At 46.1% G+C, this 24,864-nt stretch overlaps 1 protein-coding gene across 1 annotated transcript in view; it reads left to right on the forward strand.

Annotated features, from left to right (window-relative positions):
- LOC138566724 (RAS guanyl-releasing protein 4-like) overlaps positions 1-24,864 on the forward strand; it is a 670,136-nt gene that overhangs the window by 557,433 nt on the left and 87,839 nt on the right. The window contains exon 14 of the mRNA XM_069644328.1: positions 1,811-1,847. Coding sequence (XP_069500429.1) covers positions 1,811-1,847 — 37 coding nt within the window. The remainder of the gene's footprint in view (positions 1-1,810; positions 1,848-24,864) is intronic.

The raw sequence follows: 24,864 nt of genomic DNA on the forward strand, positions 1-24,864 counted from the left end.
GCAAGTGCCAGGGGAAAGAGGGGGGAGGGAAGGAGGAGTGCAGTGGACAGGAGGACTAAGTTGGGATAGTCCGGGAAAGGGAGCCCAAGGGCAAGCGCTGGCAGAGGATGCTGGGGGGACCAGTGTGGGTTGTCTGGCCATTGTATGACTCTGAAGGGAACAGGCCCCAGTCCAGCGGCAGATGGAGAGTTCCGCACGGGAGGGGGAGAGGGAAGGAAGAGAAGATTCTATTAAAAAAGAGGAGATGTGATGTAGATGATACAGACTTCCACCACAGTTTCGTGTCAAGCCTGCATGGCCAGTTTCGTTCAATGTAAAATCGAACATGAGTGTTCTTCAGTCACTGAGCCAGCTGCAAAAGGGATATCCCATGGGAATTACTGCGCCCTGCATTACCCCTTCTTCCAACACGGCAGCCACTCTCAGCTGGCTGCTGGCTTAACCCCTTAAGTGCCAGGCTATCATGGAAGCCTACGCAAAAAGGACGAGCATACTCGAATGCGCCATCATTTGATCTGCCATAAAAGTATTCCAATCTTATGGCATGAAATCTTGTGTGGAGAATCAAGAACGATCGTTTGCAAATAGGTTAAGGGATGGCAACTCATCGAGTAATATGGAACAGCTACATAACCCTAAAAATGAATGTACTGATTGTTGTCAAACTGTCTGGCATACGCAGTGATCTCGTTCACGTACAGATATTGAAAATAAACGTGCAACTAGTGGGGAGGCCTGGGGAAGGAAATACTCAATTATCGCTTCCAACATCCCTCCATAGAAGGAATTTGATGCAGTTACATTTCGTGAAAGCTGAGTTTCCGATACATATCCCACCAAGGGAAAAGATGTATGGGTCAGTCCACACATCTTCAAAACATTACCATATGCGTTACTGGCCTGTCATAAAATAAGATTTGAACAGAGAAAAATGTACTTTCTGTGTTAAGACTGACATCTGTCCTGCTATGGATCTACAGCTGTACATTTAATGGCAATGTTGCTTAAATGAAGAGTGAGGGACAAAAAGAAACTGGAGACTGTATTTCAAATTACTTATGATTGGGAGAACATTTGTGAGTTTTAGTTAAAAAGCTTCGACATGGTGGTTTTGGTGTGATGGCTCGCACTTCTATGTGAGACATGGCATCACTTTCTGTACAGTGGATTTTAGTTCAGTGTTCCAAGTACATAGCAGGCCAATGTATTCTGAATGCTATTAAGGATTTCTAAATCTTAAACTCGTTTATGATAATGTCGTTTTTGTCATAATCGCCATTAATGTGATTTCAAATATCTGTATATATTCGGGTGGTTTTAATATAAAGCCGAAGATAACTTGAACTGCATTGATCTCCCAATCCTAGCTGCCCAAAGGCAGCCCATTGGATACCATTCTTCTACCACCGGACATGATGCTACTGTCCACGGGCCAAATACAAAGTGCTGGCAGTCGAGAGGGCACACTCTTAGGGACCCATTATATCAAATGATTATATTGCCCAGGACCTCGCAGCCAGAGGTCTATTGCGCCCCACTCCTGGCCGACCATAGGGTCTCACCCTTAGCCACCACCAACTTCCCACCAGACACATAGCAAACACTGCCTTCTTTATCCTATGGATTATATTGCATATTTCTTTTGACAAATTCCTTTTTGAAATAAGGCTCCACCACAATCTTACCTCGGTTTCCAAAAGTGAAGCACTACATCTAACACCATTGGTCACATTGTTTTTGTAGATATGCCAGAATTACATACATAAACTAGTAACCAACTGATTCTCTTTGCTGTTTTTTTTTGTTGCAGTTCTGGGGTGTTACGAAGCAAGGGTACAGGTGCCGAGGTAAGTGTATGTGATAGCTGAGCACTAGAGCATTAGGATTGAGTGTCTCCAAAATGTTAAATCTTGCAATGCTTAAACTCCTTGCAATGAATCCACAAGGAATCCCTACAATGAAATCCTAGGGAAAGCATGCCCGGAAGATGTCTGAAATGCATGCCTAGTGAGCCATGCAATGCATGCCTATGAACCCACTGCCACAAATTCCAAAGGAATCCCTGCAGTGGGGGGACAAGGTAATGCAGACAATGTATGCCAATGGATTCTGTGTGATGTATGCATAGACATCCAGTGCCGTGCCTGCTGAGGAAATCTGTGTAATCCCTGCAATGCATGCCAGAAAACACCATGGAATTCCTATATTCTAAATCCAGGTACCCATTGCATGCTAAGCCAAAGCCTGCAATTCTTGCCAACGGAACAGATTGAAGGCACGGCCATGAAACTGAATCATTTTAAAATCCTACTTAAGGCCTGGAAGATAAAATGTTGCACAGCTAAATAAATATAATTTTGTAAACTCGTCACTGATCCTGGATCAAATGTGCATACCAGAAACCAATTGTCCTTTATCTCTCTGAAGTGGTAGGAACAATATTATTATACTAACATTACCCATCCGGCGTTGCCCGGGTCTGTAGCTGACATGCACGCGGGGGTCTGCTATAGCCTTGTGTATGTTATATTGTGTCCTAACTTACTATTTTTGAAAAGTCTCAAAATCGTCAATCTCCTGAAATCGCCTATACTAATGGCACAGGGTTGGATCCCGCTCCACCCTTGTGCAGGGGGCATGGGTGGGTTTGGTCAAGTTTCACCATCGCCAGAACACCCCAGACTGGTATGCCGACCTTGGGGCCTAATTTCCTATTTTTCAAAAGGTTGCCAAATCGGCAATCTCCTGAAATCACCTATACTGCAAGTACAGGGCCAAACCCCACCCTGTACAGGGCAAATAGGCGGGGTTGGTCAGATTTCACTATAGCCAGTACACCCCAGACTGGTATGCCTACCACGGGCCAAATCCTCAGCCCACCAGCTGTTGTGGGGCTGGGGTCATCAATCCCAAAATCGGAAATCTCCCGAAATTGCCCATACTGATAGCACAGGGCTGGACCGAGCCCTGTGCAGGGCGAATGGGTGAGGTTGGTCAAATTTCATTATCGCCTTTACACCCCAGACTGGTATGCCGACCTTGGGCCAAAATTTCAGCGCACCAACTGTTATGGGGCTGGACCCAACCCCAAACATACAAACAAACTTTCACAAATATATATAGATATATATAGATAGATGACATTATAGGGAAGACCAGAACAAACCATAAAGTGCTAGAAGAATTCAATGGTGACACCAGGTGTTTAGTGCATATCACTTACTGTAGTTTGTGGTGGGCGAGAAGAAGGCCTATCTCACCCTATCGCTATAGGGGGATTACCTACCTAACTAAATTAAACTAAATGTGCTTGTCTGTCATCATGAAGTCCAAACTCAAAATGTACTCAGTCCAAACCTAAATATACCTGACCCTACCACTAACAGTAACAACTAAAAGTGATCAAAAGAAGGTTCTTCTTCTGGCTGTCTCCCCTTGGCCATTTGTCTTTAGGCTTTCTCTCAGGGTTTCCTTGTTCTACACCAATCTTCAATATGTAATTGTCTCTGTTTTAGAAAGTCTATTCCTTATCGTAATTTCTTCTGACACTTTTCTCAGGTTTTATTTACCAGCTTGTGTAGCTCCTGCCAACTGTTCAAAGATCTTTTCTTCCTGACAATATCACTTGCATCATTGTTCTCTTTGAGATATTCTCTTAGACACCTTCCTTTTATTTTATGTAGTTTCTTTGTTTTGTTAGGGTTGAGAGTTCCCCATTCTGGGTGTCTTTTATACACTGTCCCTCTCCTGGCTTGGTTCACTCTGTACTCTTAGCTTCTAACATACTTATCATTGTGCTCCTTGAGATACTCTCCTGGACCCCTTTCTTTTATTTTATGTTGTTTCTGTGTTTTAATAGGGTGCAGAGTTCCACACTCTTTGCATCTTTTAAATCCACTCTCTCCCTTTGTTTGGTTCACTCTGCGCTTTTAGCCCATAACACTTTTGACAGTTTCTCATTAAGTGGTCTTCCCACTCTTCATTAATTAGCTCTTGTGGAATTATCTATTGTGACTCTCTCTCCCTCGCCCAGGATATTTGTTTCCACTTTCTTAATGATTCTCAAACATTTTTATTTTTCAGGTTTTTGAATACTTCCTCAAATAATAAATTATACTGGTTCAATGATCTGTAATCGCAATCCTAGTCCCTTCTCTTTATTATGTCTTGCCCCGATGGCCTCCAGCTTCTGCAGTTCGCCCCACTACCTTTGTTTGCTGGGAGTGACCTAGCAGGGCCTGGCGTTCACTCGGGTACGTTGGTTTCCTTTCTAGCTTCTTCCTTTCGGGCTTCACACCCGAACCGGTCTCAACATCTCTGCAGCGGGCCATGTTCAGCAAACAAAGGCGGATGGGAGCTGTTTTGGCATTGTTAGACGGGGCCTGGCCTACCACAGTACTTCTGTGGTCATGCCACCATGCCGGACGGTCCCTCGAACTCTGTCCTGATAACGGCTTTACCGTCGTCTGCTTTGCTGGGCCTCTGACTACTGTGCTTGGTGTTCTTGGCTTCTCACAGTTCCGCGGGTCCCATCCTCTGCTTTCATACAAGTGTTTTCCTAACTGGGTATTCCCTTTTCCTTCAGACAGAGTGTTGGATTCAACATTTCCTAAAGCCAAAGAGGAGGCGAACACAGTGTTTTTGATGGGAGGCAGTCCCATATACACAGATAAAGTGTCCTGCACATGGAGCTCCTTTTGGGAATGGGAGTCCTTGTCCCCTAAGGGGAGCCACTCCCAGTAAGGTCCCACTTGCCAAGACCCCTAGGGAGGGTCTTGCTGAGCAGGCTCACTTCCCTAGCCTCAAAGGGGGTGGCTACCCCTTGAGGAGAAGGGACAAATACTCCTGATTTGTCACAGGTTGCAGTGCAGTCTGTTCAGGTTTGGCTTGCCTTCCTGTAGGGTTGTGGAGACGCTATTCGTCAAAGGTCTGTGGATGTGGAGAATGCTAATTGTCCAAAGCTGTGGTGGGTGTCAGCAAAGCTGCTGCATCGTCACATGGTCAATGATGGTTGGTAACACCTTACTTTGGGTCAACATAGCAAACACCTGGTACAGTTTCACTGCAGAAGAACAAAGATGGCCCAGACCCTCATAACAACAGCTACTTTGCTTTCCTTTTGCTAGGAATGAAAGAGACACTCAACTTCCGTGCTGCAGTACAACTATTTTGGGTCTTCGCTCATGAACTATCACTTCTTTGCTCCTGCGTTCTTAGCCCAGGTGTCTTCCTGTTTATTTTGTCTAGTTATTCCTTGTTCCTTCCTGCCTGTACCTTGCCTTTCCTTCGCATTTCTGTTTTCTTGCATTTCTGAATGCATGCCTCCTGCTACTGTCTTGTCCCTACCTGCAATCCATCATCTTGTCAACTTCTCCTGCCACTGCAGTTAGGTCTATCATCTGCATCATCTGATGATATCATTCTGTAGCGGAGTCATTGATTCATGGCCAGCACACAGCCACAGCAAAGATATTTTGTATTTATTTAAGAACATGGTGAAGGGTGTCATTTCGAACAGAAATGGCTTAGAAAGTAGGCAATAGTAGAGTCCAGAGCAGTCCTATGGTAAGGCACCTTTACATAAGAGCATTGTTGGATTGAGTAACATTTACTAAGTAGTGAAGAAATAAAAGTAGGAACATAAACCAGGTACTGGGACTGGTGACCATAACAATAGTTTTAACATTGAAATCCTGAGGTCAGCATAACACCTTTACAAAGTGCATAGAATAGTCCGCAGGAAAGAATGCAGGCGAGGTGGGTTGGCTGTTAAGTTTGGATATGGAGGTTCATGGGTTTAGGGGGCTACTTCCATTGCTAGCGGGTGGAGTTTGAGCCTTGCTTTGAAGAGTTCTATTGAAGAGAGGGTTTCCTGGCAGGAGCATTCCAGTGGAGTGCGCAAGTAGGGAAAAGGAGAGAAAGTGATAGGAGGCATGTGGGGCTGGTAGGTCATGAAGATATCAGAGCAGAGTGGGAGAGAACAGTGAGATGCATTCAGCGAGGAAGTGGAAGGCAAGATCATGGATGGATTTATAGATGAGAAGAAGGGGTTTCAATGATTTTGCATGGGGAGCTGTCCAGACTGGTGATGGTAGGTAGAGGTGGGGGAGGATCTGGGTAGGTCGAAAGCAGTTTGTATCACAAAGCTGAGGACTTCCTTCAGGGGAGCAAAAGAGTAGAGGAGTAAGCCAAGAAGTAGGCTCATGCAGTAGTTCAGATTGCTGAGCTCAAGAGGTGACATAAGGGTTTTTGTTGTGTGCTGAGTGAGGTGTGGGAGGCTTTTATGAATGTTTACGAGGTTGAGTCTGGCGTTGTTGGTGGTGGTTGTAATTAACTCATAGTTTCAGGTTGTTGTCAAAGAAAGCCCCAAGTTGCAACCCGTGGGTGAGGGGGTGGGGCAGTTGTGGGGGTGGGGGAAAGAGATGGGAGAGAGAAGAGTGTAGTTGTCATTGGAGGCAGGGAAAATTTGAACTTCTGTCCTTGAAGAGTTTAGTATGAGACAGTGTAGAACCATCAATGGCAGATGATGCTTAGGAAGTTGATTATGTGTTCAGAGATTGCAGATGTGGACGAGGGGAAGGACACGAATATCAGAGTATTGTCATGGAAGAGGTGTTTTTAAAGGCAGAGGAGGAAGTGAGTTTGACGAAGGAAGGGGTGCATAGGGTGAAAAGGAGTGGGGCTAGAACTGATCCTTCAAGGTCTATGGGGAAGGGTGTGTGTGAGGAGTGGTGGAGTCCCATAAGAAGGAGGAGTGGTCAGAGAGATAGGAGGACACCCAGTTGAGTAAAGCACCTGCAGTTTTTTTTTATACATATTGATGTTTCCAAAGTTTCCAAGAAAGCACAAAAGATCTGTAACCAAGTGTCCATCTATTGATAGTTGCATAAAGATATTTTTATTTTGCTTTCCCCTCTGTCCACCAGGGAAAGTAAAGGGATGATTTTATTGTATCACATCAGGATGTCTCTCTATTAAGCTGAAAATGGCCATGTGAGGTAAACCAAGGCCTTGGTACATATCTTCAACGTCAAATGGTAAAGGAAAGCTGGTGTACACATTTCAGCGCACTGCCAGTGTTGCTCTAATTTCACATTGATCCGTTAATGGACAGCCTTGGTTTCCTAAGCACAGATAATTTGAGATGTAGTGAGTTGTCTTACCAAAGATTGATAAGAAGGAAGGTTATGTTGATTTCCACTTTACTGATATCTTCTTCTTGCTATTACTCTTTGGTAGGACAACATAGTGGGTTTAAGGAACTTCTGCAAAAGTGTGTGTGCAACATGTAGATCACTGATTCAAATGCATAATGGGATGATTGAGTGCGTGCAAAGGGACCCTATCCACCTTCTGAAGTCAATGGAATGTGTACCGCTGAGTGTGAAGTACTTGCTCGTGCACTATTTGTAGTCGCGCCACCCAAATCACAAACAGAATTGATTCTTTGTGCAATATGAGAATGCCTTTCTCAACTCTGTAGTACTCATTGACTTCAGAAGAGTAAACGGCTGAGTGCCTCCTGGTGCTCAAACCTGTGATCTACAGGTTTCCACAAAGATGTCTGCAGCAAGTCCTTTGACCAAGTGAATGCCTTGACAAAGAGTAAAAAGAAGGAAGATGAAATGGCTACTTCTCTAAAAATATTTCCCATTACTCTTTCGTAACACTGATTATGGGTGAACAGGGTGGCTGCAGGCATCTGTGTTCAACCTATAGATCACGTTCAAATGCGAGCAGGCAGGACTCTGCCTTTTACCCTTCTGAAGCTGATGACATGTGTTCCAGGGAGTTAGTGCTTCTTTGGAGTATGAGCGGGCGCTGATGCAGAGAAGCTGGGTCCTGTGCAGAGCAAAATGCAAACCTCTCATCTGGCCCCTGGTGTTCTTTGCTATGGTTCTATTGCAAAGTACCTACGATTTCCATGGGCCTACTCAAATTTTGCGGTATGCTCTGCAAAAGCAACTTTGTCAATTATAAGGCTAATAAACATCTATTCTGCTTGGACTTTGGGGCACTGTAAACATAAACAAATAGGGTCCTTTCATTTACATGTTTTAAAAGCTTGTATTTTGTCTCCATCTTGTTTTCGAATGCACCTGAGGATTTCATATCTATCCTTGAATAGACCGAATGCATTGCAGAATACATGCCTGCGTTTAGCAATGAAACTTTTAGCCTTCCTTTTGTCTGAGCTCCCTTGATCTGTCCCCCCCTTGTTTGCAACATTTTCATTTGTCATGCATCTTAAATCATTTTACACCAACTCCATTAGGAGTTTGGTAGTTCGACCTGGGCCAGACTCACTGAAATTCGAGTGATTCGAGTCTCACTAAAACGTGTTCGAGCATGCCTATGCCCTGCAAAGAAACAAAGAGGTGGAGAAGTGTGCCTCAGGGCATCGAGGCGTTCTTGAGGGTAAGGCACTAGCTCGCCTCTTACTGGTGTGCCCCTCTACTGCCACAAGCAATGCAAGGACCACCTGACGGGCGAGTGTAAAAAGAGATTTAAACCTCTTGATGGAGCCTGCCCACCAGGCCCCTTGACTCCGCATGGATGGACACCAGCCACCAACAAGCACCACAGCTCTGGTAAGTGCAGAAAGAGGGGCGTGGGGTGTGAGCCCATTGGAATGTGCAATGAGGCTGAACACAAAATCTGCTAGAATCCAATCCTACTCACGTGGAGGCGCCGCAGAGAAGAAAATGTGTACTCATTGTCGGTGTTTCTTGATATTTCAGTGGAACATTTTACAAAAAGAGGCAGAAGATGCACAATGTTGTCACTTGATGGAAAAATGCATGGAGTCAAATCCCAATTCTTGATTATATGTTGCAAACAGTATTATCGTTTTGGTTGTTCTCATACACATCACCCTGATGTGTTTTAAGCTTACCTTACTACTTTTGCTTTTTGGAAACAACTCCTGCAACTCCTTCCCCCATCCAGCCACATTTTTTAGTGTTGGTTATTAGGTGCTGCTTTTGCTCATCAACGTATCCACCATAACTATTGACATATGAGTATATAGAGGCGGGAAATGGGATGTGAAGCGTGACTGACCGCTTTGAGGTGTTTTTTATTTTTACCCACCAATTGATCACCCATGGTAATGGTAATCCCTTTGACCATTCGCACCAACTACCTCCCCACCCAAAATGCACACCCCAGGTTTTCCTTGAGCTAGCTCTATTGTGCAGTAGCACCAAATTATGCGCAGTAATGTTATTTTGAGCAGTCTTGTAGAATGAAATGGCATCAATTGCACCTGTAAATCGGCTCATGTGATAATAGCATTGCCTTAAAAATGAGTCCCTTCAGTCAATTGACTTTTACACAATATATTTCTACAACTAGCCTAAACTTCAAAAACCACCAATGTCACTTTAGTGGGACTCACTGCTGGAGATGCGGCAACCATGTTGAGGTTATCTTCCAGCACATAACAGTGGTATTTTCCATTTTCCAGTGCCATTTGTTCAGCACATTTTACGGCATGACTTTCAGCTTTGAACGTTCTTGAAAATGTTTAAAGTGACCATAGAATGTCTCTGTGCAGTATTACAGTTTTTTTTTTAAATAATATGTTCAGTCATGGACAGAAGCAGAAACTTAAGAACATCAGTGTTAACTGCTATACACATTTTCATCACCCACACTCCTTATTTGTGCCAATAGCTCTTTGCTAAAGTCATGTGATGCTGTATGCACGTAGGCATCCAGTTTAAGAGGTTAATGGAGCTGCGACACAAGTATCAATGTTACTGTGGAGAATTCTAATTGTGTGGGTATTTCCTATTTTGCCACAAACCGAGCGATCTACCTTTGAAGAGAGAAAATACTTGGCAAGTGGCAATCAAAATGGCACCAAGGAGCCAGTCCCTTATTTCCAAACATTCTGGGACCTGTAGTTCAGTTGTCATGAAAAGAACTAAGCGCCTGCTCCCAGCATGTAAAGCACTCTTGGAAAAAAGGCCAGGACTGGTTTAAGGTGTCACTTAACATGGGTGCTCTTGCCAGCCATAGACAATATGAAAAGCTGTTGGATCTTATTTTGATAATAAAGTGCTACCCATACCTTTATGTGGTACCAGTTCAGCAATGTGACTGGTTTCATGAGGTTGTCCTGTTCTTACTGGTTTTCAGGAAAGCATTAACATGCAACCTTTTGCACTAAGAGCCATTACTTTTTACCCTTGTTACCTGGCCTGTTTCTTTTACACGGGGTGATCTGATTAATCAATTTTCAAGGGCAATAAGAGTCTGCTCTTATACAATTATTCTAGAATGCTCTTAATATGCCCAAAGATTTATTTTCAAAACTCTTCTGCAACCTTTTATCTGTGTCATGCAAATTCGTATGCCTGCTCCCGCCGGCCTCTTTTCCTCTCCCACCTCTCATCTACGCCTTACGGTCTCCTACCTCTCCCACCTTATCTCCTTTCTCCTCCCTTGCACCTCACATGTGTCTATTAGTGGATTCCCCTCAGGGTGCTCGCTGTCAGGATAATCTGATGGTGAACAACCTATTATTCTTATTATGTTCCGTTCCTTTAAGCTACACGATCATGCTTCTGCAAAAAGGTATTGGGTTAGGGAGGCATGACTGCAATAAAGGAATCTGGCATGTCCATTGATGTCAGGGATGTCATTGTCCTATTGCACATTAAACCCAAGTGTTAGAATGTTTAGACTTTTCCTCTTCAGCAGAGCCTAAGCGGATTCTTGGTATTATGTGCCAATCACTGGCAGGGAAAACTGTTCAACTGATTTGGTGCAGTATGATATTTACTTATATCATTTATCCCTTCCTCTTCCACTAGGAATTCTGTATTAAGTTTAGTAAAACTATATTCTCAGTCAAGAACACAAGCAGCAACTGAAGTGCATCAGTGTTAACTGCTTGTGAAACCGTCATCATCCACACTTCCTTGTTAGTGTGTATAGTTCCTGGCTAAATGTGTGTACCTGTGGTATACATGTAACCATTTTATGAAAGGTTTGCCACAACATTGACCATGCACGTTTATAGATTTAGCTCTTTCTATTTCTAAATGTGCAGATTTCTAAATATGTAGGTACATTTATCTTTCTGCAAAGCCAAACTACCTCATTCCCAAGAGGTAATACTTGGCAAATGACCATCAAAGATGGAAATTGGCCAACCTTGAGCCAGTTCTGGCTTTTTAGCCAATAGGATTCTGGGTCTTGTATTTAGGGTACCCTCATTAAAATGAGTATACTGTACATGTATGTGTTTATTCAGAGGTCATACCTTTGATTGCATCATGTCACATACACAATTGGACTACACCCACTCTGTGGAGGGAAAGCAATGTGTGCAGGTAGCCCAATTGATGACAGTATTGGGCTACTTTTTGGATGCTATAATGTGTGTCTCCATATCTGTTCTGTGCATTGGGAAAGCCAACGGTTTTGGCTCTTTTATAGTCATTAGATAGGCTTTTGCCAGACACTACCAACTGCACCTCCTCAGAGGTATTCTTCCTTTCCTCTCCTTCCCCCAGAAGCTCACTGTCTCTAGAGCTCTGGTCTCTCTAGGCTGGACTACTGCAACAGCCTCTTTCTAAATCTGCCTGCTTCGACTCTCCGTCCTCTGCAACTCATCCAGAACAGGACTGCGAGACTTGTCCTTGGCCTCAAGCCCTGGGATTGTATCTTTCCAGCACTGAAATCTCTGCATTGGCTCCCAGTGGTGGCGAGGCTTAAGTTCAAAACCCTTTGCATTGTCCACAAGGCCTTCTGAGGCCTGGGACCTCAATAGCTCCAACTCTCTCTTCGTAAATACCTTCCTACTCGAGCTCTGCGCTCCTCCACCTCTAACTCCCAGCAACTAGTTGGTGGTAGATCTCTTTCTTCGGCTGGGGCCTCCCTCTGGAACAGCCTCCCTGCCTCTCTGAAACTCGAGGAGAACCATCTCTGGTTACAGAAGCACCTCAAGACCTTCCTCTTTACTTCTGCCGTCTCTCTTCCTCTCCCTTGCTGATTTCCTGTCTGATACTGCACTGGTCCCCTGGCTACCCTCTGATTTCGGGCCCAGGTCCCTACCCACCCAGTTGCACACCCGCACTGCCTCCCGGCAACACTTGTACTTGGGTCTGTATCTGTAACCCTAAAGTACCCCTACCTGCACTTTGCCGGTCAAGTGGCACAGCGAGTAGAGCGCTCGCTTTGACACCCGTGCAGAGCCTGCTAACGCAGGTTCGAATCCCGGCAGGGCCAAACTCAGCCTTTCATCCTTCCGAGGTCGATAAATGAGCACCACACACCGTGGGTAATAATAAGCAGCGCTCAGATACCTGAGGGTTCGTAGCGCTATATAAATGCCAAATTATTTTTATTATTATTATTATTATTATTATTATTATTTTGGACACCTGCTGTCTGCACGTACCCTTGCACCTGCCACCTGCTGGCTGCACTTTTTTTTATTGTTTTGATCCCATGTACAGCACTGTCCCCTCTCCTTTCCCCGGGGAATTTTCCCCTCCCACGTCCCCTGCACTTGTGCAATCTCAATGTCACTTGGCCTAGTAAGATCATTGTCTCTGACTTCCCTCTGTTCCCCTTCCTTGCCTCATCACACCTTGAAACACTTGTGTATAGGCGCGTTACAAATGCCATATCATATCACTACCATGTTATGCCCTTGTACTCACACCATTTGCCAGATGTTGACATTTTTATGCCCAGGCAGGGATATTTTTGGCAGTGCCTAACAAATTCCTATCCCATTCCTACACAAAAGCCAAACTGTTGGCTTTGCCGGTGCTAATTTGCGTGACAAGGTCAGCACCCTGGCCTTGTCTATAGGGGTCAGGAACCCTTCTCCACTAAGGGTCAGAGGCCTACCAGATGATTGTCAGTGTTTTCATCTTTTTTTCTAGTGACCAACCATCAGAGCAAGAAAACAGCAAGAAACAGCAGTGAGACAGCCTTCGTCCAGTAATGTATGCTAGTTGCAGAAGTACAAAGACCCAACCACCAGCCAACGCCTTACCAGCCCCTTCTGCAATCTGTTGCCGGTAGAGAAAGACTAGCAGGGAGAGGGGATTGCAACAACGACATCTGCACATGGCAAACCGAGAATACGCGCGCAGATGCCGAGTGATAGCACTCTAGACCACCAATGACTTTATCATGGTATCCCAACCCTCACAACACTTGGACTTACCTTAAGGGGGCCAGGAAAAGGGCCCCCTAACACAAAGACATTCAAGCTCCCCCGAGTCGCCATTGTTATTCCATGTGGAGGAAGTGAGCAGTGCTTAGCCTGCTACTTGTAATCTTGATTGCCATCAACACGTCCCGGGTGGGGAAGATAGCATCCGATTGGTCAGGAACAAAGAACCAATCCAGAGAGGGCAAGAGGGATAAAAAGAGACTACAGAAAGCAGGAAGTGGGGGTTATTCTGGAGAGGTCGGAGGAGGCCTAAGGCCAAGAGACCAGTAAGTAGAAGGGAGGAAGGAGCAGCAGAGTGTTCAGGTGATTTCTAGCGAATTTGAGGTATTGGCTAGGGAGTGAAAGTGGTACTTTGGTGTCAGTGCTTGTGAACGTGTGCAAGTTTTACTTTACTTTAGCTCATTTATAAGGCGCAACCAAAGTGGGCCGGAGGCATACGGGCGCCGAAAACTGATACAGGAGCAATCAAGGGTAGGCAGAGAAGATGGCCACCCCCAATTATCTAAACAGGTATATTAAAGGTTGTTTCTTAAATCCCTCCAATGGCGGGCCAAGGAACAGAGGACAGGAGAAATCAGGGGTGCAGCAAAGGCTGGTCACTCCTGATTATCTAAACGGATATGTTTCAGGTTGTTTCCTGAATCCTTCCAAAGATGAGCAGTTTCTCAATTCTATTGGTAGTGCATTCCATTTCGCAGGTGCTGCCAGCCAGAAAGCCCCCTTTCTAACCAGTTCAAGTGAGGCTTTCAGTATATGCAGCAATTTCGCACTGTTTGAACGGAGGGATCATACCTCTGGTTTATTCTTCAATCTGTCGGCAATGTAGGCCGGAAAAAGCCCTGCCAGGGATTTATAGGTGATGGTAAGATGGAACGGACAAAGTGGATAGAATTGATGAATGGATAGAGTTGATGGAATTGATGAATGGATAGAGTGGATAGAATCGATGAATGGATAGAATGGATGGAATAGATTGAAAGGGTAGAGTGGATGGAATAAATGGAAAGTATAGAGTGGATGGAATAGGTGGAATAGATGATATAGATAATGTAGATGGAATCGATAGACTGGACGAAGTAGAAGGAATAGATGGGAGTGGATGGAATGAATGGGGCATAATGGAACGAGCGGAATTCGATGGAATTCGCCCCACACGTTGTATCACTGTATCACTGCACCACTGTGCACTGTGCACCCTGTCCCCCTTTTCCCCATGCTGCTGCTATATATCTGTACCACTGTGCACCCTGTCCCACTGTTCCCCTGTTCCCCATCCTGTTGCTATATATCTGTATTCCCCCTATGTACCCGTATAGCCCCTGTCTCTAAGTGTCTGTATGTCGCTATATTCCCACCATCCTGTTCACGTGCCTGGCCTCCTGCCCTTTCTTTTTATGTAATTTGTCAGCAGTGACAGGCAGCATGTTCTTTTTTTTTTTTTTACAAACTTTATTTATTTTTCAAGAGCACAGATTACAGACATGCATATGGGAAACATTGTACCACATACTCGTTATTGTTCTCCTTGTCAATTCCCAGCTCTGTTACATGAGGACTCATGAGTTTAACAGTTATAACCCCCCCCCCGCACCCCTTTCGCCATGTCATTTCCGGTATTTGGTTGACGCGATGCAACATTGTTCAGTGCAATCAAGTGCATTACAGACCAGTTAATTCGCATCAGGCACGTAGTTCACAGGATAGAAACCTTGTGGAGGGACTTGGGTTTAAAGTACATTTGTTCCCTGTCCTCCATAAACTCGTGGAAAGGCAACCATGTGTCTAGGTATTTCGGGAGTGAGCCATATGCCAATGCCGTCACTTTTTCCATGGCCATCACTCCCCAAAGTCTCACCCACCATCTGGCCATCACCAGCCCCTGTTTATTTTTCCACCCCTGTGCTAGGTTGATTCTGGCCGAACTCAGCATGTGGGTGATGAGGGCGGCCCTATTCCCAGTGTTTGTATAGCTTCCCTCTAATGCCTCCCCCAGCAGGACTACCATTGGGTCAAGGGGCAGCTGTACCCCCACCACTTCCTTGATCTGGCTCAGGATTTCCTTCCAATATGTTTCCACCACTGGACAAGCCCACCACATGTGGATTAAGTCCCTGGGTTGCCCACAGCCCCTCCAGCATGTTGGGGGATAGCTTGGGTCGATGGAGTGCATTTGCTGTGGCGTCATATACCACCTCAAGTGAATTTTGTACGCCCAGGCAGCATGTTCTAACAGTGCAGTCAGATCCTGGAGAGACCTCAACTCTGAAGAGAGTCATCTTGCCACCAAACAGCAATTCATGACACCAGGGAGTCCTTTTTGCTCACTTGGCAGGGCTTTCCTCACTGCTCACATTAAGAAATGAGTGGGCTGGGAAAGCCCTGCCACACACCCACATCAGATAGTGTGACCCGGCTCTCCATGCTGCCTATATTAAATATGTAATGGCCCTAGAAAGTGAGGAGCTTCATCCTGTTCTCAATTGTTGTACTAACAAAAAGCTCTAGACTGTGAAACAAATGAAAACATAGCTGCAGTCTCCAGTGATAGTGAGTGTAGGGAAGAAAGTATCTGTATGAATATGCAATTTGATAAACGTGCTCTCTCAGCGTTGAAGAGGGCACTAGTAACCACCTAGTAACTGTACCAAGTCATTCTAAGGAGGCAGTCTATAAAGGGTATAAAGGCGCTTGTAATCGTTTCCAAAATAAGATTTCCAATGGGCCTAGTGGCCATCCCTCGCTCTCTAACCTAGGGATAGGCATTCCCATAACACCAGATTGGTGCTAGTGATCAGTAACCTCTGATATCTACATTTTAGACGTAGATGATGGTCTCAGTTTTGATACTCTCCTCCCTGATGGCTACAAGATCCTCTCTGAGCCCAGAACCAACTGACCCCGAGGTGGAGTAGCTCTGATCGTTCCAGAGTGTGTCCCTGCTTCTCCTATTCCTATATTCCTATGCAGGCCTACTACTCCTTTGAATGCCTGGTCTGCAGGCTCTCTATCTCTCCTGGCCTCTCTCTGACTGTGGCCACCATCTACAGGCTGCCTGGCCAGGTTTCCCTTTTCCTCTCAGAGTGGGCTGACCTCTCCACTTCTCTCCTTGCCTCTACTTCTCAACTTCTCCTCCTCTGAGACTTCAACATCAGGCTGGATGCTTCTAATCACTCCTCTGGGCTCTTCCGCAACCTCTGCAGTACTCTCTCTCTCTCCATTCCACCCTCTGGTCCGACACACACTGACAGACACACCTTGGATGTTCTCATCTCCTCAGACACCCCCCTCTCTAACCCTCTCACCACTCCTCTCTCCTGGACTAACCACTTTCTGCTTTCCTCTCACCTCACCTCAAGCTCGCTGTCACTCAGGCAAAGCCCATCCCAGCACTTCCACTTACCTTCTCGGTCATTCGGCCCATGAAGCGTGTGTTAGTGGATGCCTTTCCCTCTGCTTTCTCTGCTCCTCCCACTCCTGCGGCTGACTCACACTCTGGCACAGCCTTCTCTAACCTGCATATTTCTATCTCCAACACTCTGGACATCCTTGCCTCTGTCATGAGAATCCGTCAGAAGCCTACCTCCAAGTGCAATTCTTGGTATGACTCCGACCTCAGCACCCTGAAACGCAAGTGCAGGGCAGATGAGAGGAAGTGGAGGGCGTCAGGTGCATCCTCTGGCAAACTGGCCTGCCCCAAAGGCAATACAGAGTCTCTGTCCTGTCCAAGAAAAGAGTCCACATCCAAGCCCACGTCTCTGCGGCCTCTAACAACACGACCAAACACTTTAAAATCTGCAAGGAGCTGGCCAATCCTTCTGCAGTATCCTCCTCTCCGGTTCCCTCCCAGGCCCTCTGTATGGCTCTCACTTCACCACTAAAACTCAGGAGATCCTGTCTTCGCTCCGCTCTACCTCTCCCTCAACCCATCTGGGCCCCCCTCTGGATGCCTCTCCCTCGCCTCTACCTCTCCTCCTCCTTTCTCCTCTTTCTCTCTGACAACTCCTGACGACATTTCTAGACAAGTCTGATCTATGAAAGTTTTGTTTATACAGGTGCTCCCCAGCTCCTCTAGAACCATCAGGAACCACATTGACACCCTCGCTCCAGCCTTGGGCGATTTCTGCAATCACTCTTTCGCCAATGGATGTTTCCCCTCTCTTCTCAAGCACATGTGCTCCTCCTCTTAAAAGTCCTCTGCCGATCCTGCCTGTCTGGCAAACTATCGCCCGATCTCTATCACTCCTTTCCTGGGCAAACTCCTGGAAATCTGGCCATCTCCCAGTTTACTCTTCACAGTGAATCTGTTGGTTGTCTCCATAACCATTAGTCTGGCTTCAGAGCAGCCAGAGGCATGGAAACTGCTCTCCTGAATACCTGTGAAGATCTGCTCTCTAATTTTGACTCTAGCCTTCCTTCTGTCCTCATCATCCTGGATCTTTCCTTTGCTTTTGACACGGTCAATCACGCCATCCTGATCAATTGACTCAGTGAAAACTTGGGCATCACGCATCAGGCTCTGGACTGGTTACCCTCCTTCCTCCTCGACCGACCATCCCAGGTCCAACTTGGGTCTTTTCTCTCCACCACCTCTCGCCCCACATGCAGTGTTCCCCAGGGCTCTATCCTCTCACCCTTGCTCTTTAATGTGTACTTGGCACATTTGGCCCACTTGATCTGTACCTTTTATAACCTTCAGTGTTATGCGAATGACACTCCGCTCTCTTTCAGGCTCCGCTCAGCCTATTCTACTCTCTTTCTCATTCCTGACTGTCTATCCGCGATTCAGGGTTGGTGCTCTTCCAATGATCTCTACCTTAATGACAGTAAGACAGAGATCCTTCTCATTGGGACGCCTGCTCCCTCTCTATAACTGACCACCCTCCTTAGGCCCTCTTCCTTCGCCTTCCTGTGAGGCAAAAAACTTGGGTGTCGCCTTTGATTCCACTCTCTCCTACTCTCCTCACATCACGGATCTTGCCAAGAAGGCCCACTACCAGCTGCACCTCCTCTTACTTTTCTCACTTTCCCCCAGAAGCTCACTGTCTCCAGGGCCCTGGTTCTCTCTAGGCTGGAATGCTGCAAGTCTCTTTCACAATCTGCTTTCCTCTACTCTCCGCCCTCTGCAACTAATCTAGAACAGGACGGAAATCTCTCGACTGGCTCCCGGTGGCTGCAAGGATCAAGTCGAAGACCCTCTGCATCCTCCACAAGGCTTTCTGGGGGCCAGGGCCTGCACTGCATGCAACTGTCTCTCCCAAAATACCTTCCTTCTCGAGCCCTTCGCTCAGCCACCTCCAACCCTCTGAGGGTCAGACGCATCTCCAGGCAGAGAGTGGAGGGTAGATCTCTCTCCTCTGCAGGTGCCTCCCTCTGGAATGGTCTTCCTGCCCCTCTCAAACTTGAGCCAGACCACCTGAAGATTCGGAAGCAGCTCAAGACCATCATTTTCTCCTCTGCTTTCTCTCTCTCCCTCCCCTGCTGGCCTGCCTCTCTTCTTCACAGACTGGTTGCTTGGCTACCCTCAGAGTCTCGCTGGGTATCAGATTCCTCCACAATCATTCTCCCCTGCACTGCTTCTGGACCTACTGTGCACTTAGGAAACTTAGGAAATGTAACTGTAACCCCTACAATCCCCTGCCTCCTTGAGGTACCCAGAGCCGCGCTGCCCTGGCTGGACATATACAGAGCATCGCTGCCTTGATTGCACTTCCCTTTCCCCCTCCCCAGCACTTGCCCCTCTCCCTTTCCCCTACACTTTGCATTGGCGCACTTGCACGATCTGAATGATACAAGGCCTAGTAAGATTGTTTGTCTTGTCCTCCCTCTGTCTTCCTTCCCTTGTCTTCATGTCCCTTGTTTTGTTGCGCCTAGAAACACTTGTGTACAGGCGCATTATAAATGACATATCATATCATGCCTTATCTATCTAGCCTCCCTCTGGAAACAATCTAAGATTCCTATACAACAATTTCCACAAGATGTGGTTTAAGGGTTGGTATTCTAGACACCCTGGTCTTCACCATCTCTGGTCCTTCCTCTCTCTATAGCTCTCTGTCATTCTCCCTTACTCCACCCTCTTGTCTCTTCTCTCTCTCTCTCTCTCGCTCTCTCTCTCGCTCTCTCTCCCTGGTTGTTCTCTCTAAGCTCTACCGCCACCCTTCGATCTTACTTCCTTCAACTGTCTTAGTATTACTCTCCCCTCTCCAAACTACAGCTACTCCTCCATCACACCACTACTACCTTTGCCTTCATACTATTAACCCTCCTCCCTCCACACTACTACTCTTCCCTTCACACTACTACTACTCCTCCCTCTACACTACTACCACTCCTCATTCCACAGTACTAACACACCTGCATCCACACTACTACCACTGCTCTCCTCACTGCTAACACTCCTGCCTCCGTACTACCGACACTCCTCCTGTGCTACTAACAATCCTCCCTCCACTCTACTATTCAGTCACCCTACTTTCACTCCCTCAGTCATCCTATTCTCTCACTCCCTACCTTACTACTACAACCCTCACTCACACCACTTGCACACAGATTCACAACACAGTACCACTTTCTCTCACCAGCCAAGACCTCACCTTTTCTAGAAATTGCTTCCATGCTCCTTCACACCAATCTTCACCCTTCTGGTCTCTTGTTATGCCACCTCCTCCTCTGATCTCATCTAGGCCTTCCTGTTTCCTGTCCCCGTTTTTATCCTTCCCCTTCTTCTCCAATTGGTTTTCCTGGCCAATCAGTCCTCGTCTTCACCGCCTGTCACAATTTGGCAAATACATAAAAAGAGGGCTACACCCGACCCATTTTCTTCATGTGGGTCCACCGGCTTTTAACAATGGTGGCTTGCTCTGAAAAAGCCCCAGTTCATGTCAGCGCCATAGGGTTTCCATTGTTCTTCAGTTAGCCGCTCTATGCCTGGTTTAGACATGAGCGAGTCTTTGCATGAGTGTGGTCTGCAACAGTCTGTGCTTATGCCCATTATGATAGCCCGTGCTGCGTCTCAAAGCATTTTTTTAATCTTTTCATTGCTGGTTGGGACGCATCGGCAAGAAGTATTTCCCTGGAGGCTTTGGTGGGATACTGTGTTGTTGGTTTTCCATCAGGAATGCTGCTATAGGTAGTTCCCTGGAAAGAATAGAGAAAAACTGGCGATTTCAGACTGGTGTATGAAGCGATCAAGAGTGGTACTATAATCAATTATATGGGCACAAAAGGAAAGGACAGGGACCCTCCCAACTGCCACCTTCCCCTTCTGTGGTAGGAATGGCTCTGGATACTGCCCTGGTAGGCCTTCCACACCAGGCTGAGGGGTTTCCATCCATTCTTGACAGGGTCAGTGTCCTGACCCTGCCACAGTATTAGGATTCTGTAAACTAGACTGTAAACCAGCAAATCTACTAGAATTGTGCAAGCTGGAAATATACTGGGATTGTGGAAAATGCAGCCTACTGAGGTTGCTGATTTGGCAATATACTAGGAGAGTCAAAAAGGGAGTATCCCTGTAATACCAAACTAGGAGTTTGCAAGCTATTTTGATGGTATATATTGGTGTGGTTTAATTGTGAATATACTGGTGTGAAAAATTTCTAACTTGGAGTATAATGAGTATTTTACTACATTTTGAGTGAACACAGATTTTGCAGACTGGATGTATACTGGAATTTTGTAACAATATACTGACATTCTACAAACTAGATTGTAGAATTTCTGTAGTGCCAGAAGTTAAGATTAATTATAAACCTTCCAGCCATCACCTCTTTAGTTTTGCTATAGTCACCCCGAGTGGGACGGGTATGCCCAGACATGGGTCCCATGCTTACTGGGCCTAGAGACCCAAGCTACTCCACACTAATGAGGCCCAATGAGGCCGAAACATTTCTGGGAATGCTTGTGGTCTTGTGCAGAGGGGATGTGACCAAGCAGTTCAAGCTGGACTGCCCCTTTTGAGGTGGGACTACAAATGATTTGCATATGGTCTTTCATCTTTTGTAATGGCTTGGCAGGCAAAGAATTATGGTCTGGAGGGTTGACCACATCAATGCCAGAGGTTAAGATTAATTCTAAACCTCCCAGCCCTCACTTCTTTTTTGTTGTTGCTATATTCACCTTTTAACACGCTGGAAAAATAGTGTAGTTGCCCATCTGGTAGATTATTGGTATTGTGAAATTGGTAGTATACTTAGATTGTGGAAACAATGAATATATAAGGTTTGTAACATTGGGAGTAAACTGTAGTTGTCCAACTGGAAAAATAAAGGTATTGTTAAAACTTGGAGCATACTGGGATTTTGGAAACTGGGCATATGCCAAACTGGAAACATTAATATGATTGTCATACTAGGAGTACACTCAGATTGTGCAGGCTGGAAATATACTGAGATTTTGCAAACTCGGGGTGCTGTAAATTGGGTAACAGTAAATTAGAAGCATACTGCGATTCTACCAATTTGAAATATTCCATGGATATTAAACTGCAGTATACCGGAAATATCAATATACTAGTGTTTGTCAAATTAGGATTATATTGGGATTGGAAAATGTAGAACATACTGGGATTGTGCATATGGTATATACAGGTTTTAGGTATTTCATTCTCTTGTAGAATATCATACTGGGAGTAACTGAAAATGTCTAATCTGTGAGTTGTGACAAAGAGACACAAGCAGAACACTCAAGACACATACAATGCAATTCATCAACTTTATTATAATCTGAAGATATGGGGTAAGAGGTGGGCTGACTCCATTGATTTGGAAAAGACTTTGCCAACCTACACGCTTGACCTATCTACTTTCTACTCATATAACTGTGTAGGGATGAGACTAAAATAAAAAGGTGCCAGGTTCCTTAGTTCTTCTGGTTTCTGTGCCTTTCTAAGACACAACTAATTATTGAGCGCCTTCAATTGACCTGCAACATACCCAGGGAGGCAAGAATGGACAAAACACTTAAAGACCTAGTGGATGCAGCTATTACAGAAAACTATTTGAAAGGTGTCCAGCAGGGTAATACAATCAAGTAGGGGGCGCTGCAGAGCCTCCTGCAAGATGGCTGCACCTTAGTGGAGCTCCGTGTTTGCTGGCACCGCCGGAGCCAATCCGCCAGATACTTGTTTCCTGAGTTACCGACGGCATCAATGACTCTCGCACATGAGGAAGCCTGAATAATCTGCCCATCAGTCGGCCAGGAGTCACGGAATGGCCCCGTTCGGCCCCTGCGCGTGGTGCCTATGTCTGTGTCACAGAGGGACCATGCGGCCTCGTGGACCACGACATTAGCATTTCCTTGCGCTGGTGCGGAGCACACCGATGTCGGCGGCTCCTACAATGCCTGTCCTGGGCTGCAGAACCATACTGGCTCATTCTAGCCCACCAGCCCGGCCCCGGCATCACCATGGCAGAGCTCTGGGTGGAGAGACTAGAGCAATGGGCGCCATCTTGGGAGAGACTGCTATGGCCCTTCCAACAGCCAGTCCCCATTTTACCGCTAACATGTGGCAAGCAATTCCAAGGAGGCCGAGACTGATCTCTTTCTTTCCCACAGACCAAGCCTCTGTCAAGTGTCGGTGTGACAGACAGTACTCGAGCTGGCCTTTCTCTATGTCTTTGCCAAGCCTCCTTCTTTCAGGGCGATTTTGAACCCACCTGGGGGAGAGAGTGGACGTGGCCATCCCCCACAACAACTTGGATAGTGCCTGCATGGTGTGAGAGGGATTGCTGCACGTCGCTGATCCTGTGAGGACAGAGAGCGCAATCGTGGCAAGGGACCCCGCCATATCATGAAAAAAAAGAAGTCTCTCGACTGTGTGATATTTGTTATATCAATTGTAAAGCCTCTTACCGTTAAACACCCCAGGCCTTATGTTTATGGCACAGCGCGTCGCGGCGCAGGAATGAAAACACAACCACCTTGTTATGATGCATAAACCCGGACTGGCGTTATGACGCCAGATCCGGTGATACCTTTATTTCTTTTACTTCTGGGTAGCTTCATGTCACGTGACCGGCTACTCTCTGGTACGCAACACCACATTCCTCCCCAACTTGGAATGTTTTAACAATACTTAGCAATAATTAACATAAACAATTGTTATTTATTCTAGTCTCTCAGCTTTATCTGGGTAAGCGCACTTGCTGGTAGATCCCATCCACCACATAACCTTGCAGGCAAGACGATGGTTTTGGTCTTTCCCTTAAGTGGTATTGAGGATTGCTTCTCTCTTGGCTATCCGCCGGGGGGTTCTCGAGCTGGACTTCTTCTTCTTGCCGACTGGGAGTTTTCGGTTCTCTTGGTGTCTTATAGAGTTCAGGTGTCAATTGGCTTGGCGGTCGGTAGGGTGATTGACTTAAAGGTCGGTAGGGCGATACAGTTCCTTCTCTTACAGTTTCCTGGTTTTCTTCCCATAATTCAGATGGTACTTTCTGTTAGGCAGAAAACTGTGCAGATCCCTTAGGGACCACTGCAAAAAGTTTAAGACTACAGGTTTTAGCAGTAAACCCAATTGGTAGCAGTCTGCACCACCCATATTGACCTGGTAGCTGTGGCTGAGCAGTCAGACTTCTCTCAAGAAGAGTTAGGTAGTATGTAGAGTATACACAATAAGGCCCAAAATACAGTAGTACAAGCAAACACTTACCAGAGCTTTGGTATAAAAGTATATAATTATTTATTTAAAAACACTTGTAAAAATACACTGGCACTAATATGTCAAGCAAGTTCAAACACAGTCACTAGAAATATATACACCTGCCTAATTAATTATTTGACAAGTCTAGGTTAAGACACCACTTATTTAGCAAAACGGAGGTGAGCGCGTAACCATAGATGGCACTCCAATAATTATTTAAAAAGGGAGAGAAAAGGCAGAAATTGGAAAAACAGACAATACCAACACTTTTAAGTACCCACAGATAGTTAGAAAAGGCAGGGTCTACTGTAGAGCAAAAAGTTCATAGGCCAGGCCCACTCTTGGAGAGAGCAAGGTGGAATGTGCGCAAGATCACCCAGTTGAAGTACACTTTAAAAGTCTTTGCAGATAGTTCAAAAAGGAGTTGGATCAGTTCAGAAAGGAAATGTTAACGGGTCCGAGGTCACCCCAGGATAGAGAGTCAAGGATTTACGGTACACCTTGAACAGTCTGTTGCAAGGGAGACCAGGCGGGAACAGTACCTGAAATACTGAGAAAGCTCCAGCGGGGGCAGTTGTTCCTGGCAGCGGGTGCAAGTCAGTGCTTCGTCCAGGGGAAGAGAAGATCTCGACGTAGAGGAAAGCTGAAGATCGTTGCACTGCCAGGGAAGAAACCAGCCGCGGAGTTTCCCGGTTAAAAGGTACTACCCTTTTATTCGCGGTAGTGGTGAAGCGTGGCTATCCGGCCGCCGGGGTGCTTGGCACGGGTGATTCGACCACGAGACGATCCAGGAAGGCGAAAAAGGCGAACTGGTTAACCCCACCCGCTCAAAGGAAGAAGACTCTCCTGGAAGAAGATCTTCTCTGTAGTTGGGAAGTGGTGAGTTCGGTTCAGCAGGGCTCCACCGGTGGTGTCGTCATTGCAGGTCGGCTCAGCTTCTCCCTCTTTGGATTCTTTCGATCCTGTGGCGACTTCTGAAGTTCCAGTCCCCAAAGCCCTGCTTTTATGCAGAAAACCCCCA

This window comes from Ambystoma mexicanum, chromosome 2p (genome assembly GCF_040938575.1).
Source record: "Ambystoma mexicanum isolate Mex_15411 chromosome 2p, UKY_AmexF1_1, whole genome shotgun sequence".
NCBI classification, from domain to species: domain Eukaryota; kingdom Metazoa; phylum Chordata; class Amphibia; order Caudata; family Ambystomatidae; genus Ambystoma; species Ambystoma mexicanum.